At 33.5% G+C, this 20,470-nt stretch overlaps 1 protein-coding gene across 1 annotated transcript; it reads left to right on the forward strand.

Moving 5' to 3' along the window:
- Positions 1–5,264: 5,264 nt before the first annotated feature.
- Positions 5,265–6,692, forward strand: LOC126885566 (uncharacterized). Its single transcript, XM_050652154.1, has one exon. It carries the CDS (start codon positions 5,265–5,267, stop codon positions 6,690–6,692), a length of 1,428 nt encoding a protein of 475 aa, XP_050508111.1.
- Positions 6,693–20,470: the final 13,778 nt, after the last annotated feature.

Here is a 20,470-nt window from a genome sequence, read left to right on the forward strand (position 1 = left end):
TAACTCCCCTCTTATAATTAAATCCAAAAATATTCCCATACATCAAACACCACGGCTCCGCAACATGAAAAATAGCGGCAACTTCCTTCCCTCTAATTCAGAACTTTCATAATTTCCTTCTCTACAGCACACGAAATAAGAAATTATCCTTAGCCGAAGTTTCCAACTTTTCAACGACCTCTAATTGAAAATCCTTTAATATGTCTCTACCGCAACAGTTGAGAACTTATTATTGAGTCAGTAGGTAAGTGGTAGAAGTTTTGCATGTTGCTCATTGAGTGAAAATTGTTGAAATTATTTGATTTTCAACACGAGGTGAACTTTTTGAAGTGTTTTATTTTACTTACTTTTCGAATAAATATTGTAATACTTTCAAAAAGTTTAACGGATTTTGATAAATTTTTATTCCGTATCACTACTAGATACTTGGCCATAAGTTTGTATCTTACGAGGTCTGGCAATTAAATTCCTAGAATCTGGCCACAATTTCTGCTCCACAATATTTCAGTATTTAGTTTGGTATTCCATCCTTTCCTTCAGCTTTTCTGTTTTTTAATGTTATCAACAGGGCTGCGTTTAGGTCAAATGACGCCCTAGGCAATTATCTAGTAGCCGCCCTTCAAGCATGTACCATTTTGGCGAAAGAAAAAATGCAAGCAGAATTTTTTATTTAAATAAGAATGTTAGGTTCTACAAATAATGTTTGGAAATGTGTTAAAAATATTCTTTATTTTAGATCAGGCGTAATGTTACATATTACTATTATATGTATGTTTGACCGTTTTGACCTGTGCCCAATGCATGCGTTTTATTGCATGATGTGTAGAAATTGCCTGTTTGTAGGCGCGCCTACTCGTTAAATTTTAAACGAGAGATGCATTGAAAACATTACTCAAGCACTATGTGTTTATAGCTTTGTTTAACAATAAAAAAATTAATTTTTAGCAATGCAAATAATCAAAACCGGTATAATTTGACATGAACTTTCAAATGCGGTAAGCAGAATTGCTATTTTATTTTTTAATCAAAAGTTATTTGGGTTCAAAAATTGCAATTTTTCGTTATTTTGAAAGTTCAACCGCGTTTATCTCGAAAACTATGCATCCTACGAAAAAACTTGTAACAACATTTTTTGCTTAGAATGACAAAAAATAGAAAAAAAAAGGTTTGTTTCGCTAAGAATCGCTGTTATGTAATTCCTCAAGTTGTTTATCCCAATCTTATCGACATCCGGATCAACTGTTAACCAAAAATTCGTATTCTACGTGACAAAATACATAAAAAAACTTGGGTAAGTCCATCTGAATAAAGTAGGTCGCCCCCCTGGACTGTTTATTAATTAATAAATGTCTAGACAAATTGAATATTTGTAATGTACACAAAAGTATATGCAAATTAAAAGAAGAAAGATTAAAATCCATTGAGTAGATCCCAAGATATAGAAAATTATAGTAGTTTTAAGTTGCTTTTTTAGTTTTTGACTCATGCAATTGTCGGTCAGGTAGCTGACAACTTTTTTAGTTATTGTTGGCCTATCTATAGGATGAAAACCTACAGGTTTCCTGCCTAGAGGTCGCATCCGTTTTTTAATTATTAACAATTTAGTGCAATCAAAGCAGTAGGTCCCCCTTCACTTACCATGACTAGTCACCATTTGAACTACATTTTTAAAAATTCGAGTAAAATATCACCTTTTCGATTATGTAAGAAGATGTTTTCTACGGACAATATTTTTAAAGTTATTCTAAATGTTTATAAACTAGATTTTTTACTATATTAAATAATTTTTTATCTTTTATTAATACATTTTGATAATATCACTTTTCTGCTTTCATTTGGCAGAGGTACGCATAATTGTCCTATCTTCATTATTTTCTGTCATTTGTTATTGCAAAACAAAGGTCTCTGGGATAAACAAATAGAATAACTTTTAAACTAACTAATGGATCGGTCTCAAATTTTGAGGGTTTGTTATGTACCCCAATACCCAACTTTAGTAAAACACTAGGGTTCTAAGTTAGTTTTAGTAAAAGTTATTAATAAATAACAATTTTCAGTTATTTTGCAGTTTACGAAGCAACAAATTAACTTTTTGACTGTCAAAAATCGTTATTTTGAAGGTTTATTCTAAAAAAATAAATTTTGTAATTTTATGTCAACTACATATTTAGCTTTTTAATTGAGTGCAAAAAATGGAAAAATCGCGTTGATTGCACTAAATTGTTAATAATTAAAAAACGGACGCGAACTCTAGGCAGCAAACATATAGGTTTTCATCCTATAGGTCAACAGTCAACAATAACTAAAAAAGTACTCAGCTACCTCGATATTTCAGTGTATGGTCTATGTCTTGCTTATTTCCATGGAGTATATCTGTGCGACGACACGAACCTTATCTACTTGTAATAATACAGTTTGAAAATCCCAACTCTAACTCGATGTCCTACTGTAGAAAAGCCAAATCTTTAGTTTCTACAAAATGTGCAATATTGAAGTGTTCAATGGCCCACCGCCTTTGCCCAGCTGCCGGCGGCCTAATAATCACTAAATTTATGACTTCCGTTCTTTTTGAATGAATAGTGTTAAGATAACAGAATGGTATGTTTGTTTTATTTTTGTTACGAATGCAATTTGTTTTATTCTATTTAGAAATGAATGCCCACTTCTATTTCATTGATGGATGAACATACATACTTATTCGATTTTAATTTTTATATACAAATATTTTTTTGTACAGTATTTTTGCCGCCCTTTCAGAATTTGCCACCCTAGGCAACTGCCTATATTGCCTAATGGATAAAGCAGCCCTGGTTATCAATCTTTTATTAGCATAGCATATACAATTCGCATTGGAAATACGTGCTATATTTTGGCAACTTACGGAATTTTTCTAACTGGATTTCTAAGCCCGGATTGGATAACGTGGAAGACGACCTGAAAACCATGAATATAAAACAATGGAAGAGAGGGGCACAAAGACAGATCTGAATGGAAGAAAATAGCCAGACAGGGAAAGACACAGCCAGGGTTATGATGCCAAAATAAAAAGACCCCTATCACTGAATCAAATCAAAGTTGCCGAGTCACAATGTAATAGTCATTTTCATCTAAAACGTTTAGTTATTAGAGTTAGGTAAAGGTTAGCTAAATGGGTAACTGTTCGAAACCCCTACAAAATTTAATTTTGTTTCGTCTTTTTTAAGTAGTGCCATCTCCGCGACGGACGTCGGCAATTATCATAGCTATTAGCACTTTAGAGAAAGCTGCTCTGAAAAGTTCATAAAGTTCATTTTACATATATACATCTGTACCATTCTCATATTGCGCAGTCACGATATTCTATGTCTCACTATACTTCTTTTTCTTTGGATCTTGCCCTGCGTAATAAGTTGGAGAAGTTTTATCTCTCTCTCCATGTGTAATATGTCCGAGATATTCCAATTTTCTGGTTTTGCTTGCATTGGATGAGGAAAGAAAGTTGAGAGAAGATCTCAGGAATAGGTCCGCCTTGTGGGAATTAAAAAATACTTAAAAAGAAATGCCAACAAAAAATATAAGAGAGGGAGTTAAACGACATAATATCATACTAAACTATGATAATATTAACAAGTTACTAAAACGATGGCCACCTCAGACTGCGTTTAAAATATTTCCATATGAAAAGTTGAATGGGTTGCATATATGAGTTGATTTTAAATGAAGTAAAAAAAGACAGACGTATTCACAATAATTTAATTATACTTCGACGACCGGTTTCGATTTCTACAATATACAGATCATCTTCAGGTCAGCGTTACAAGTGATTAAATGCTACAATTAAAGATAGCCAGAGTTAAAAGGGTGTTTGGTTGTAATAAAGATGCTAATAGAAAGGCAATTTTGAAAAGTATGTAAATGTTGACATTTTTGGACAAAAAACAAAAAACAAGCATGTAAATGCATGAGGTTTATGAATATTTGTTAAAATTTGATCTAATTACATGCCGTTGCAAGGGATCATTTGTAAGGTCATCAGTAACATGATTTCAAGTCCAGATTATGCTAGCACGATAACTAGGTAAAGGACTGGGTATGCTAACATGCTTCGTAGGTTAACACACAGTGTATTGGGATAGTTCTTGAAGGGAGAGTGTTGAAATTACAACATACTTTTTTTTCCCCTGTATACTTAAATTCTACCAAATGAATAAAATCTTGGTTACACACAACCAACGGGAACTATTATAATAAAACATAATTAGTTAAAGCCACTTATTGATTCATAAAAATATAAAATCCATTTTAGTACCATATTCGTCAAAACCATGAACAATCATTTCCTTTTCTTTGGTAGTAAAAAATGAGTTAATATCTACACATGTCCCATTCAGTAAATTAAAATTAGGTCTCGTTCGCTTTTTCCGTAAATCGACATAAAATAAGGGGAATTTAAAAACACTCTCATCTCAATCGCCAAACAGAACACACACACATTCTTTCACTTTCACGCATTTTTAAATCATAAAGACAGTCTCTATTTTCTAGTGCGATTTAATTAAGTTAAATAAGTTGTACGGTAAATTAGTGTAATATTAAACATTTTCGCTTTATAAATAAAATTTAGTTTGCATCTGGTGCTTTAATTTGGGTATTGGTGACAGTTTACCAATAGCAGAAATCGACTCATTCTTACGTGTGGAAATTAATTACAAGATTCGCACATAATTTGGTACCCCTGGTGGGACACACACAGACACAGGAGAGCTGAATCCCGAGTCTTCTCTCAAGAATTCATGGTACCCCTGGCATAGGCAGTCAGAAGCTGTTATCACCTACAACCACTGTATAGCTGCTACCATCCCCAGGAGGCAGACAACCAGAGGCATCTTTCTTCTCATCGGAAGTGCTCAGATTCAAAAGTTTTACTCAAGGTAACTTTCGAACTATTATTATTAACAGTTCTGCATACGCTCGAATTTTTATTCGCTCAATTATTATTAATATTGTATCGTTTTATTGTTTGCATTATACTCGCATTTTATTCGCTACTTTTTATTAATATTTTTTCTCTTTTACACTCATAATTATTTTTTACACTTTCTTCATTTATCTTTATTTACTGTTATTTCACTTACATATCGTATTTTCGCATATATCGCACTGATAAATCTCTCTTTAGTTACCTATTACACAACAATTTTTGTATAATTTCACATTAGTGCAGTGCAATAAACCTTTTGAGTGAACTTTTCCCCTCATTATCGTTATATTTTGTCTAAATTAAAATGGATCAATTAAAGAGAGAAAAATCAACAACCAAATCAGCCATAACTCGCGTATTAACTTGGATCACTAAGTATCTTGATGCTCAAACAAACTCCTTTGAAATAGACGTCAGAAAATCAATGCTAATTAGCTCTTTTAATAATTATAATCAAATTTGCGATAATATTGAATCATTAGAAGGTGGCGATTTGGTTGCTGAAAACATAGACGAAGTCGAAACTAATTATTGTTCTGCCATGGCAAGATTAGAAAACAAATTACACAGTCTTGCTCAGTCTCAATTCAACTTATCTCTGGCTTCTGAACGTAACCCTTTTATTCCCTCAAACGTAAAGTTGCCCCCCATATCAGTCCCCACTTTCCACGGGGAGTACTCCAAATGGGTTTCCTTTTACCAATTATTTACCTCTCTCATCACGGATATTCAGTCCATCTCAAATGCTCAAAAACTAATCTACTTAAAATCTGCTCTTCTTGGTGAACCCCTGACTCTTATCGAATCCCTCGAAATCACAAACGATAATTTTGACTTAGCACTAGACATTTTAAAGAAAAAATATAGTAACGATTTGGCAATTATTAACTCTCACATTAACTCTATCATTGACTACCCTTCTTTCTCTAAAAGTAACCGTCAAACACTAAGTGAGTTCATAAATGAGTCTAAAAAGCATGTTGACTCACTGAAGTTATTAAATGTGCCTGTAAAAACTTGGGATTTAATTTTAATTAATATTTTATCTCGCAAATTAGACTTTGCTTCAAAACGCTATTACGGAGAAAGAAGAAATCGCAGCTCTCAGCCAACATTAACCGAATTTTTCGATATTCTTAACGAACGCTGCAATATTTTATCTGATTTAACTCATCTCCCTGAATCTAAAAGAGATTCACACTCACAAAAATCCCACTTAGCCTTTCTCCCTGAACCTAACAGGGAACCACATTCGCAACAGTCTCAAACTAAAACACACTTTACCTCTCTACATTCAAATACCTCACAATCTACGCAGCAAACTTATACTCACCCCAAGTGTTCATATTGTAATGCCTTCTCACACAGAATATATTCTTGTCGGCAATTTTTAGCTCTATCTCATGATGAGAAACATAATTTTATTCGCTCAACAAAAATGTGCTCTAATTGTTTGGGCACTAAACACTCTCACAATGACTGTATTTCTAGAGGTTGTTCAATTTGCAACCGAAGGCATCATAGTCTCCTTCACCAAGATTCTTCTGAGCCAAATCGCAACCCTTCTGCCCCACGCTTTCAAACTCAATACAATACACGTTCTAATGTGAATTATCCCAAACATTCCACTCAGAAAGACATCGCTAACAACAATGTCAGAAACGAAGATATTAATGAATCTCGTAACGTGCAACGTACCTCACCAAATTCTCTACCATCCAATAGTTCATAAGGCACTCAAATTAACTCTCATAGGCCTTCACATCATGCCCCAATCAATAACAACACCCATAGCTCATCATTAAGTGCTATGAGCGACACTAACTAATTCGTATGTCCTTCTCGCCACTGTAAAATTCACTCTGTTCACGAAATCAGGTAAAACTATTCAAGTTAAAGGTTTATTGGATAGCGGAAGCCAGAACTCTTTCATCACTAAAAGTCTGGTAAACAAACTTAATTGCGAAACATACGCAAGGACTTTACAAATTTCTGGAATATCTCAAAGCCCGATCACTTCAAATCTCACTGCCAAAATTACTCTCTTTTCTGATCAGTCAGACAACCAACTTACTTTGAACTGTGCGATCATTCCGATAATAACTTGTAAATTACCTCAAACGAATATTTCTCTAAGTAGCATACATATTCCCGAACACCTCAATTTGGCAGATGATAAGTTCTTTGAATCTTCCGATATTGACATTTTAATTGGCGCGGAAAAATATTATGAAATTCTTCAACCTGGTCACTTTAAATTAGGAACAAATCTACCAGTTCTCTTTAATACCATCTTTGGATGGGTGATCGCAGGAAATTTTCCCATTAATTCTCGCTCCCAAGAAAATTTAACTCTTTCGGTACAAACAACCGAAATTCTTCCCATTGATAATGATTCTCGTCTTGATGTAGTCCTTGCTAAGTTTTGGGAAACTGAAGAATGACCCACCACTAAAAAACTGTCCGAAAAAGACGAACTGGCTGAACTCAACTTCACAACTTGTCATAAAATTCTGGAAAATGGTGGCTTTCAGGTTGATTTACCGTTGAAGTCCCCTTCCGAGCATCTTAAACTCGGCAATTCATTTTATGTAGCAAAGAAACGATTTGAGTTACTTGAAAGAAGATTCAAAAGCAACCCTAGGCTCTTTAATGAATACAAAAAATTCATCGACGAATATATAAACTTAAATCATGCTAAATACGTACCTTTGTCTCTTCACAGTACTTACTCTCTAAACAAATACTTTTTACCCCATCACTGCGTTCTAAAAGATTCTCTGACTACCAAACTTCGCGTAGTTTTTGATGGTAGCTCTAAATCCACTTCTGGGCACTCTCTTAATGATATTTTACTCACTGGATATCAAGTACAACCTGATTTGTTCGATATCATTTGTCGTTTTCGGCAATTTAAATTAGTTTTTATCGCAGACATCGAAAAAATGTATAAACAAATTAATGTCAATCCCGAACAAACTTTTCTCCAAAATATACTTTGGAGAGACAGCCCAAATGAACCCTTAAAATGCATCGAACTCGCTTCCGTTACTTATGGAGTTACGTGTTCCAGTTTCTTAGCCACTCGTTGTTTAAACGAAATTGCAAATTTACATAAAGGAAAATACCCACTCGGTGCTGACGCTCTCTTGAATCAAACCTATGTCGATGATGTTCTCTATGGAGCCAACGAATTTTCTACTCTTGAAAACGCACACCATGAACTTAATGAAATGTTAAATTTTCATGGAATTCGTCTTCATAAATGGGTCTCCAACTCTCCACAATTTTCAGCAAAATATATAAGTAACCCTCCGTTAAATTATGAACTCAATGTTGAAAATACAAGTAGTAAGGTACTAGGCCTCTCCTGGCAGCCTAATGAAGACAACTTTATCATTTCTGTACCTATTTCTCCAGAACGCACTTCCCTATATACTAAAAGAACGGCTTTATCATTTCTGTCAAAAATCTTTGACCCCATTGGTCTTTTTGGTGCATTTACAATCACTGGAAAATGTTTTATACAAAAATTATGGCTCCAGAAACTTAATTGGGATGATTCTTTACCCCTAAACCTCCACAACGAATGGAAAAATTTCGTCTCCGATATTAATTCACTAAACTCTTATAAAATACCCCGTTACTTATTTCATAATAAACAAATCGCAACAATAGAAATTCACGGTTTTGCTGATGCTTCAATTAGGGTCCAAGCCGCCGTATTATACTTTCGTACTGTATACGAAGATAACACTGTACGTTGTACATTAATTACCTCAAAATCTAGACTCGCTCCTTTAAAAACTATATCAATTCCTAAGTTGGAATTATCTGCAATGTTATTATTGTCTAGATTGACTCAGAAAATAGTTTCTGTATATGAAAATCGCCTCTCATTTTCTTCTATAAATTTGTGGACTGATTCTCAAATCGCCCTATGCTGGATTAACTCTTCTCCTTCTCGTTGGAATACTTTTGTGGCAAATCGTGTATCCCAAATACAAGATTTAACCCACAACTTCACTTGGAGACATGTCAGTTCACAAGACAATGCCGCTGACAGTCTGTCTCGTGGTCTTACTGCAAAAGAATTTTTAAATTCGTCTACTTGGTGGAATGGCCCAGATTTTTTATTAAAACCTCACTTACTCTTGTCAAGTCACGAATCTCACACTCAAAAGGGTATATTACCCGAAGAAAGGAAGGTAACATTAATAACTTACCCCACAATTGTTAGTTCAGAAAACGATTTCTGTAACAACTTATTTTCTAGATTCTCGAATTACACTAACATATATTAAAAGATTTATTTGGAATTCAAGAAATCCCTCTCTAAAATTCTCTAATGATCTCACGGTAGATGAATTGCGCTCATCTTCTCTTTCAATTCTTAGAGGCATGCAAAATCTGCATTTTGCTAAAGAAATTCTAGAACTTAAAGGCTCTGCACCAATATCTAATAAACATTTGCAATCTCTGAACCCATTTTTAAATTCTGAAAACCTCCTTTGTGTGGGTGGTCGATTAAGTAACGCTAGTATAGCTGATCAACAAAAGTATCCCATACTACTACCCGCTAATTCTCTTGTCACTACTCTATTACTCTCCCATGAACACAATCGTTTGGGACACGCTGGACCTCAGACTACTCTATCAAATGTTAGGCTAAAATATTGGCCTTTAAATGGTTTACGAACTATCAAAAAAATCGTAAATAATTGCCACATATGCTTTAGGTTTCGTGCCAAACCTTTGCAACAAATTATGGGTGCTTTGCCCAGACTAAGAGTCACCCCTTCTCGTCCATTTCAGAATGTTGGATGCGACTTTGGTGGACCTCTCTTTATAAAATCCTCCAATTTACGCAAGGCAAAGTTGCTAAAGTCTTACATATGTGTATTTGTTTGCTTAGCTACAAAAGCCATGCATATAGAATTAGTATCTTCCCTTTCCAGTGAACACTTTCTACTTTCCCTAAAGAGATTTATATCACGCCGAGGACTTCATTCATTGATATACAGCGATAATGCTACAAATTTCACTGGATCCAAAAATCAACTCCGAGATTTGTATAACCTTTTCAAAACCCCTTCTTTTACAAAAGATTTACAGAATTTCACCAAGGAACATTTCATAGAATGGAAATTTGTTCCTCCTCATAGTCCCCATTGGGGAGGTATTTGGGAGGCTGCCATTAAGAGTGCCAAATACCATCTCCGCCGCATTGTCGGTAATGCCCACTTCACGTTCGAAGAACTCAGCACCATCGTCTCACAAATTGAAGCAATTCTTAATTCGCGACCGCTATGCCCCTTATCAAATGATCCCTCAGACTCACAATGTCTTACTCCTGGACATTTTCTTATAGGGGAGAATCTTACTTCTTATCCTGAAAAGACATTGATTGATCTACCCGTTAATAGATTAAATTTTTTCCAACGATGCACTAAGATCCAGCAATCCTTTTGGAAGCGCTGGTCCGTTGAATACCTAAGTAGGTTACATAGTAGACCCAAATGGTCCCAAGTACGATCTGATGTCAAGGAGAATGATCTTGTTTTATTAAGAACCGATAATTCTCCTCCTCTGAATTGGCCCACTGCCAGGGTAATTAAATTAATGCCTGGCTCTGACGGCAGAGTAAGGGTCGTAAAATTAAAAACATCAACTGGCGAATTAATTCGTCCTATCACTAAATTATATGTACTACCACAATAGGTTTTCAATTTCCTTAATCATCTCTCCCCTTGTTTTATAATTCTCTATCTTTAGCTCTTTATCGTTTCACAACCACATAATTTCCCGTTTCCCGTGGGGGCCCAGTTATGTTGAAATTACAACATACTTTTGTTTCCCCTGTATACTTAAATTCTACCAAATGAATAAAATCTCGGTTACACACAACCAACGGGAACTATTATAATAAAACATAATTAGTTAAAGCCCCTTATTGATTCATAAAAATATAAAATCCATTTTAGTACCATATTCGTCAAAACCATGAACAATCATTTCCTTTTCTTTGGTAGTAAAAAATGAGTTAATATCTACACATGTCCCATTCCGTAAATTAAAATTAGGTCTCGTTCGTTTTTTCCGTAAATCGACATAAAATAAGGGGAATTTAAAAACACTCTCATCTCAATCGCCAAACAGAACACACACACATTCTTTCACTTTCACGCATTTTTAAATCATAAAGACAGTCTCTATTTTCTAGTGCGATTTAATTAAGTTAAATAAGTTGTACGGTAAATTAGTGTAATATTAAACATTTTCGCTTTATAAATAAAATTTAGTTTGCATCTGGTGCTTTAATTTGGGTATTGGTGACAGTTTACCAGTAGCAGAAATCGACTCATTCTTATGTGTGGAAATTAATTACAAGATTCGCACAGGAGAGATCTAATGTTAAAGAAAATAAAGACAGAAGAAAAAAAGAAAGAAAACCAACAAACCAAACAACTAACAGAAACAAAAAAGAAAAAAAGAAAAAAAGAAAGAAAAAAGAAAGAACAAAAAAAAGAAAAAAAGAAAAAAGAAAAAAGAAAGAAAGAAAGAACGAAAGAGAGAGAAAGAGGGAGAGAGAAAGAGAGAGAGAGAGAAAGAAAGAAAGAGTTGGTTTTCTTTCTTTATCCTTCTGTCTTTCTTTTGTTTAACATTAAATCTCTACCTTCAATAACTATCCCGATACACTGTGTGTTAACCTATGAAGCATGTCCGCATACCCAGTCCTTTACCTACATAGTTATCCTGGTAGCATAATCTGGACTTGAAATCATGTTACTTATGACCTTAAAATCATCCCTTGCAACGGCATGTAAGTAGATCAAATTTTAACAAATATTCATAAACCTCATGCATTTACATGCGTGTACAAGCTTATTAGTACTTGTTTGCTCATGGGTGTGCATGAGTATGTATTTGATTTTTTTTTTTTTTGTTCAAAAATGTCAACATTTACATACTTTTTAACATTTTGGCTTTCTATTAGCATCTTTTAGTAAAAACAGACACTGTTCTAACTCTGGCTTTCTTTAATTGTAGCATTTAATCACTTGTAACGCTGACCTGAAGATGATCTGTATATTGTAGATCGAAACCGGTCGTTGAAGTGATAACTAAATGATTGTGAGTACATCTGCCTTTTTTTACTTCATTTATTTCCATATGATTTGAAAATGGAAAGTGTGCAAGGAGAACAGCGAAGTTATTTTATCAACTTCATCAACTTAGGCAACTGCATCACTCGTAAGTATTACAACTTCTTCTTCTTCTTCTTCTTCTTCTTCTTCTTCTTCTTTTTCTTCTTTTTTTTTTCTTCTTCTTCTTCTTACTCTTCTAGTTACATTACCGTTGTCGACGGTGGATATCATGTTTGCTACCATATTTGGTATCGTGACTTTATTGACACCAGCTGTGAATAACGATTAAGTCGATTTTCAATAACATTGCCTTAGATTTTTCAGCCATGATGTTCCTCTTTTACCAGGACCATCTCTAGGGGAGATCATTCCCTGAATGATCAGATGTAAAAGATAATATTTTTTAGGGTCTCTCGTAATGTGACCGAAGTATCCTAGCTTGCGTCTATTTACTATATGGACCGTTTGTGTTGTTTGGTTCAGCCGCCTAAAAACCTCCTCATTTCTAACGGTCGACCCAGCCTATTTTTAGTATTCGTCTGTATACCCAAATCTCAAAGGCTGTCAAGCGTTTAAGCATAGCCTCACGTAGAGTCCACACTTCTACTCCATATAGTAGGACAGGAAATATATACAAATATGTCATTCAAACGCGAAAATCAACATTAAAGATCGTGACTGCAATGTACGTTGCTCATTTTTACAGAGGTAGCTCGGGTTTGCTTTATTCGGCTTTTAATTTCTGCGCTTGGATCCCAGCTCTCATTGATATTACTCTGCTAACGAGTCGAGAAACTACCAGCTCTAACTAGCTAACAGTTTCATCAAACAGGGAGTATGAAAAACGTGTTATAACAGAAGCGGCAGAAGTAGCAATTTTAGATTATGTGGAACCTACTTTAAGTGCTAAAAAAATATCCAAAGCTGCTGCTTGTTCGCGCAGTAATGTACGCAGAGTACCAAAGAATATGGAGTTAATGTAGAAAAACATCATGCATGCTGGAATTCTCCAGCCAACTACATGTATAAGACACATGATCTGGGTGTCCCGAAAAGATTGGTCATTAATTATACCGCACATTCTGGGGTCAAAAATAGTTCGATTGAACCTAACTTACCTTAGTACAAATGTGCACGTAAAAAAGTTACAACCCTTTGAAGTTACAAAATGAAAATCGATTTTTTTCAATATATCGAAAACTGTTAGAGATGTTTTATTAAAAATGGACACGTGTCATTTTTATGACAGGAACATCTTAAAACAAAATTGTAGTGTATTTGGTCCTCCCCATAAAAATTTTATGGGGGTTTTGTTCCCTTAGACCCCCCATATTTTTGTATACGTTCCAATTAATTCATTATTGTGGTACCATTAGTTAAACACATCGTTTTAAAAACTTTTTTTCCTCTTAGTATTTTTTCGATAAGCCAGTTTTTATCGAGATGCGGCTTCTTGTTTAATATACTTACATAAAAATTTTATGGGGGTGTAGTTCCTTTAAACCCCCCAAATGTTTGTGTACGTTCCAAGTAATCTATTATTGTGGTACCATTAGTTAAACACTTTGCCCCTTAGTCTTTTTTTGACAAGTTACTTTTTATCGAGATGTGGCTTCTTTTTAAAAATATACCTAAAAGTATAAATTATAAATGAATTTTCAGATTATTAACAACAGGTCTCTATAATCATACTTAACCATATACAAAAAATATGTGGTGGATTCGACAAATATCCAAAATATGTCGATAAACACTGGTGGTTTAAAGAAACAAAATCCCCATAAAATTTGTATGGAGTGCACAAATTTCACTTTATTTTTTTAAATGTTACTGCCATGAGAATGCCACCTGTCCATTTTCAATAAAAAATCTCAAAATAAGAGTTTTCGATATGTGAAAAAAAATCGATTTTCATTTTGTAATTTCAAAGGGCTGTAACTTTTTTGTGTGCACTATTGTATATAGGTAAGTTAGTTTCAATAAACATATTTTTGACCCCAGAATCTGTGGTATGATTTATGAAAAAATCTTTTCGGGGCACCCTGTATATTTACTATTTAGAACTAAAACTGTGTGGTACTTAAAAGAAGGGGTTTATTAAATGACAGATATCTATTTTTATGCTCTGTATTTTCTCTCTGTTATGAGATTGATCAGCATATTCTTATTTTGATTAATTAATTAATTATTTTAATTACTACTTATGGAAAAAAAAACAAAATTAAATTAAACTTTCTAATCAATTTTATTTTTAGGGCTAGTTTTTATTTTAATGCATTACCTTTGGTTTGTGGCTTCTAGTATCTCTGGTTGCTTACTTCATCCAGGAAAAAACGGAATTTAAACACACTCAATGTCATATAACTTCTATAAATATTATTTATTTATCCAATATACCATAAGTATAAGATTTAAATGTATGCTCAAAGTCAATAATTTTGTTGCAACTATTTCTTATCTAATAAATTAAGCTTTAATTGTGCTATCTCCTTTTTTAACAAAATTTTTATTTAAATAATTCGTTAGAGTGTTCTTACTATTATAAAAAAAAAACAAAATTTACTTTTCTCCTTTTTAATTGATTACTTATTTCTTCTTTGAATTTTGGAATTACTAAATTATGCTATAGAACTGTTCAATACAAAAATTAACAAATATGGTATGGATATAAAAACTCTCTCCGTTCCACAAATAATCTGAATAACCTTTTTTTCTTCTTTACTTTTTCTCATGGATTGTGTAGTCCTTGATTCTCCCACACGTGCTCCTAGGATGTTGCGAAAGGTCCATCTCGTGCTTCACAAACAAACAAACAGGACTCGCTCGAATTCTCGACTCAATTTTCTCTCTGCTCGATATCTTGTGCAAATTGATACCAACCGGCTACTCGTTCTCGAGCAGAAAAAGGAATCTCTTCGGACACAAGGAGAATTAACTTCTCAACTCGATCAACGATTTCGTTTCAACACGATTCTGTTCACATGGAAGCCAACTTCACCACTTTACACCGACTTCTCAATTTTCAAAAACTGGACTGCCCTCTCCAGATATTCATTACACAGTGAAAACTTTTTTCTCCTCAAACTCTGACTCGACACTCTCATCCCCACCATCCGTCTTTATCGCCAATCACAAAACATACTCTCTACACATTACATCCATACTTTCATTTCTCAAGAACAATTATTTTTGTATATAACTTTTCCGTTTCGTCAAAATTCCAGGAGACACCATAATTACTCTTGTTTTTCTACATCCTAAACAGAAACCTTATATTCTAAAACTCAATAATTTTGTTTACTGTCTATCCTTCTAAGAATCATTTATAAACGTCCTATTGTCCATTCCAAAGCGAAATAAATGTACTTTCTAATCCCACCGCATAATTGTATACGTCCGTTCAGAGAACCATTAACAAACCACCTAACGATTTTCACTTTCGGCGAAAACACTGTTTACTAACTAAATTATACTATTTACAATTTTTGGTCATATACAGGGCGATGAAAATCTATGATCTCGTGGTCTCATTAATCTAAATTAATTTTCTAAATTTTTTCCATAAAAATTATACAACACTATATAATATTTGAATTAAAAGTCGAGCTGCTTTAGCGTTTTTATAAAATCAAATGAATATTGCCAAATTTCTGGGTGGAGTTGTTTAAGTGGTCAACCCTGTAAGTATATACAAAACTTAGTTTTGACAATACATATTATCAACTTAATAAAACTTCAGCAGATTATTGTTAGCTAATACTATTTAGCTGAAAATAGTAATAACACTGCTATAGTCGGTTCGCTAAACTCAGACACAACTGACTAGTGATTGTAGTAAGTAATTTTGATAATTTGGTAAAATTGGCAAAAAAATAATTAATAAACAGTTAATAATTACCAAATAGTTACTAATTTTGTCAATTTTAGCAAAATTGGCCAAAAACAAAAAGAAATACCGACTAAAATCACTAGCCAGTTGTGTCTGAGTTTAGCGAACCGACTATATTACTAATTTCTATCCAGAACTGGAAAATACATTTTTATCTGAGAGTTAATTCATGTAATATATTATTCAATACATTTCTACTCACCGTAGGTGTAGTTGGTAGATACTTACCTAAAAAAAATTAAGGAATTAAAATTAGTAAAACAGTTTATAATGTAAGAACTATTTTTACAATTATTTTCTTATTTTAACTTCGTTCTCATTATTATAATGTTAAAATTGTATACTTAATAGGTGGAATCGATTTATATTATTTCAGAATTGGTTCAGTATTATTTTATAAAAATGTAGCTAACTAATGTCCATTAAAATAAAAACCCAGTTTATAAAAGTAAAAAATATAATGCATAATATTGTGAAGCTATTTCTTTGTGACATTTTTGTAATTAACTATTCTAATTGGGAAACATATAAACAATGATTTAACGAAAGAGGAATTACAAATACAAAAAGAAATAGTCAAAATAGCAAATGATGAAATAAAGAAAGGAAAACGCGTCCAAATTAAGCACAACAAATTGATAATAGATGGACGGGAGAGGAAATGGAATAAGAACAAGAATCAGTTGGATGAGGTTTTTCAAAACGTTTCAAAAAACTAGCAACTGATGAGAGAATACAAGACAATACTTATTTGGCGACGGACGAGGCAAATAAAAAGGAAATGAGTGCAGATAAATTGATGTATCACAAAAAAGAAATAAATAAGAGCAGACAAGGAAACAAAAATACAAGACGAAAACAAAAAAATAAAAAACATAAAGAACTGAAGAACGATGTTGGCACCAGGAAAAATGCTAGAAATAAGCAAAGAACTAGCAAAGTATAAAATAGATATTGCAGCACTGCAAGAGATACGGTGGGAGGGACAAGGACAGATTGATAAACAAGACTTTACACTATTATACTCAGGAGGAAAGAAGCAAGGACAAAAAGGAGTGGGATTCATGATTCTAGGACAGCTAAGAGAAAAAGTCATAAACTTTAAACCGATATGTGAAAGAATTGCGTATGTAAGAATAAATAATAAACCATTCAATATATCACTATTAAACCTATACGCACCTACAGAAACAAGCAACACAGACGATGAAGACAATTTTTATGATAAGATAGAAGAAGAGATGAAAAAAATACCCAAAGAAGATGTTATAATTATACTAGGGGACCTCAATGCCCAGATTGGAACAGAAGATTTTTTACAGCAAATTGCAGGAAAACACACCGTACACAAAAACACTAATGATAATGGTCTAAGACTATGTAACCTAGCAACAAGAACAAACATGATAATAAGCTCAACAAAATTTGAACACCCTAAAATGCATAAAGTAACATGGAGGTCACCTGATCAGAAAACGTATAGCCAAATTGATCACATACTAATAAACAAAAGAAAACAAGCTTCAATGAAGGACGTGAGAACTTTCAGAGGTGCGTGTGCGGATTCAGACCACTATATGGTCGCAGCCACCATAAGACAAAAAGTTAAAATCCAAACTAAACAGAAAAATCAACAGAAAAAATGGAATGTCAATAAATTGCAGAATGCAGATATTAGAAAAAAATATGAAGAAGAAGTAACAGTGCAAATAAGAGAGAAATATAAAGCAGAGGACATCAAATCAGAATGGGACATGATCAAAAAGTCAATAGAAGAAGCTGCAAAAAAGCAGGTAGGCAAACACCAGAAGAAAACAAAAAACGAATGGTATAACAACGAATGTAAAGAACTAACAGCACAAAAGGTGCAAGCAAGAATTAAATGGCTGAGAACGGATAAAGAGGAAGACAGAGAAAGTTATGAAAAATTAAGAAAGGACGCTAAGAAAATTATAAGACAAAATAAAAGAAAATGGGCAGATGAAAAGATGCAAGAAATAGAACAGGAAAGAACAAATAGAAACACGAAACATTTCTATAAAAATATTAAAGAACAAACCAAAAAATACAAAGGTAAAACAAACGGAATAAAAAATAAAGAGGGAATAGTCATTGTAGAAGACAATGAATATAGGCAGGTATGGGCAGATCACTACAGAGAACTCTTGACGGAGGAATACACTGGAGAAGAAATGTACGAAGAAGAGGAAACGGTGGACGAAGAAGCAGACGAAATACACATTGCAGTCTCAAAAGAGCCAACAATAGATGAACTCGAGGAAGTAATACAGAAGAGCAAAAATGGAAAAGCTCCAGGAAAAGACGAAATTAACATGGAACTTATAAAATATGGAGGAAAGGAACTGAAGGAAAAAATACTATCACTATTGAAAAATATATGGAAGGAAGAGAAGATGCCAGAGGACTGGGAGATAGGGCAGGTAATAACAATACATAAAAAGGGAGACCAACAAATTTGTGAAAATTATAGAGGAATAACACTACTAAGCACAACACATAAAATATTGACTTCCATAATAAGAAAAAGATTGTCAAAGATCACGAAGAAGAGAGTGGGACAGTACCAATGTGGATTCACAGAAGGAAGATCAACAATAGATGCTATACACACAATAAAACAAATAATGGAAAAAGCAAATGAATACAAACTGCAATTAGAAATGCTATTCATCGATTTCAAAGAGGCATTTGATTCGATTAAGAGAAAACAACTAATGATTGCCCTGGAAAAATTAAAAATCCCACATAAACTCAGAAAATTAATAAATATGACAATGAGAACTACCAAAATTAGCATAAAGACGCAAAGAGGCGAGACAGACGAATTCATTATAAATAAAGTAGTGAAACAAGGGGATGCCTTATCCACGACACTGTTTAATCTAGCTTTAGAATATGTACTACGAAATATAAACAAAGGAAACCTAAGAACAAGAGGTGGACAAATAATTGCATATGCAGACGACATTGTTATTATTGCAAAAAATAGAAACATAATGAAAGAAATGCTAGAAGAAATAAAAGAGAAAGGGGAGACAATGGGACTCACATTAAATGAAGAAAAGACGAAAATATTAAGACTAGGGAAACCAGCAATAAAAGGAAAAACCAAAATAGGAAATTCAGAGTTTGAAGATGTAGAACATTTCAAATACCTAGGAGTGACAATAAGCAAAACGGGTGAAAGAATACCAGAAATAAAAGAAAAAATATTGGCAGCGAATAAAGCTTATTTTGCAAATAAAACACTACTTAAAAGCAAAATACTGTCTATTAAAACCAAGATGAGAATGTATAACACAATAATTAGACCAATATTATTATACGCAGCAGAAACAATGACGATGACTAAAAAAGATGAAGAAAACTTAAGAATAGTGGAGAGAAAGATCATGAGAACCATACTGGGACCAATCAGAACAGAGCAAAATGAATATCGAAGCCGAACAAATGCAGAGATTAAGAAAGTACTAAAAGAAGATATCGTGACCAAAATAAAGCAATGCAGAGTTAGATGGTTAGGTCACATCTGGCGGGCAGGAGATGAAGCAGTGACATATGCTATGATAGAATGGAATCCAGGAGGAAGAAAGAAAAGAGGAAGACCAAGATCAAAGTGGTTGCAAGAAGTTGAAGAAGACTTAAAAAACGCAGGAGTCAGAGAATGGCGGGGAAAAACTAGAGATAGGAAAAAATGGAGAGAAATCGTTAAGAAGATAACATAAGCAAAAGGGACTGATCCTCCCTAAGAAATAGGATCTATAAAGCTTACGCGACTTAGCCCCATATCGGGGTGTACAGTCACTATATATATAATTGGGAAACAAGTGGGAAATAAGCCACAATTTAACTTGAAAAAATAACTTTATTAACGTTTAGACTTCCACTTCGAACGTCGTTGTCAAAATACACAATATTAATAAATTAAACCCTTATTATTTACAGCGGAGTGTGATTAGACTGACTTAAAGAGATGGTTTGTAAATGAAAAATTTAATTCCAACGAAGAGATATTGGACAAAATAAAACAGCAGAATTGTATTATTCGAACGGCATAAAGAAGTTTAAAAATCACTGGAATTGTTATAGTGAGCTAAAAGCAGACTATATATCCAGAAACTCTACCAACAAACGAAGTCATAGATAATTTTAAGGCAATCTTCTCACCTAGTCAGAAAATGTTTTAAGGGAGCCAGAACTCTTTGAAGATGGCGTTTTGTAATAATTAGTTTTTATTAAATACCTCCAGAAAGCTTCCATTTATACGAACGAAAATTGGTATGTGTATTTATCTTCTAGAGATAAATAAATTCCATATATTGCGAATTTCACCTAGTAGGTACGATAATTTATATTCTATATACATTTCTAGAAAATACAATTCTAGAAAATATAATTACAAGACGCCATCTTCAAAGAGCTCTAGCTCACTTAGGAAGCATTTTCGGATTA

Source organism: Diabrotica virgifera, chromosome 5 (genome assembly GCF_917563875.1).
Source record: "Diabrotica virgifera virgifera chromosome 5, PGI_DIABVI_V3a".
Classification (NCBI taxonomy): domain Eukaryota; kingdom Metazoa; phylum Arthropoda; class Insecta; order Coleoptera; family Chrysomelidae; genus Diabrotica; species Diabrotica virgifera.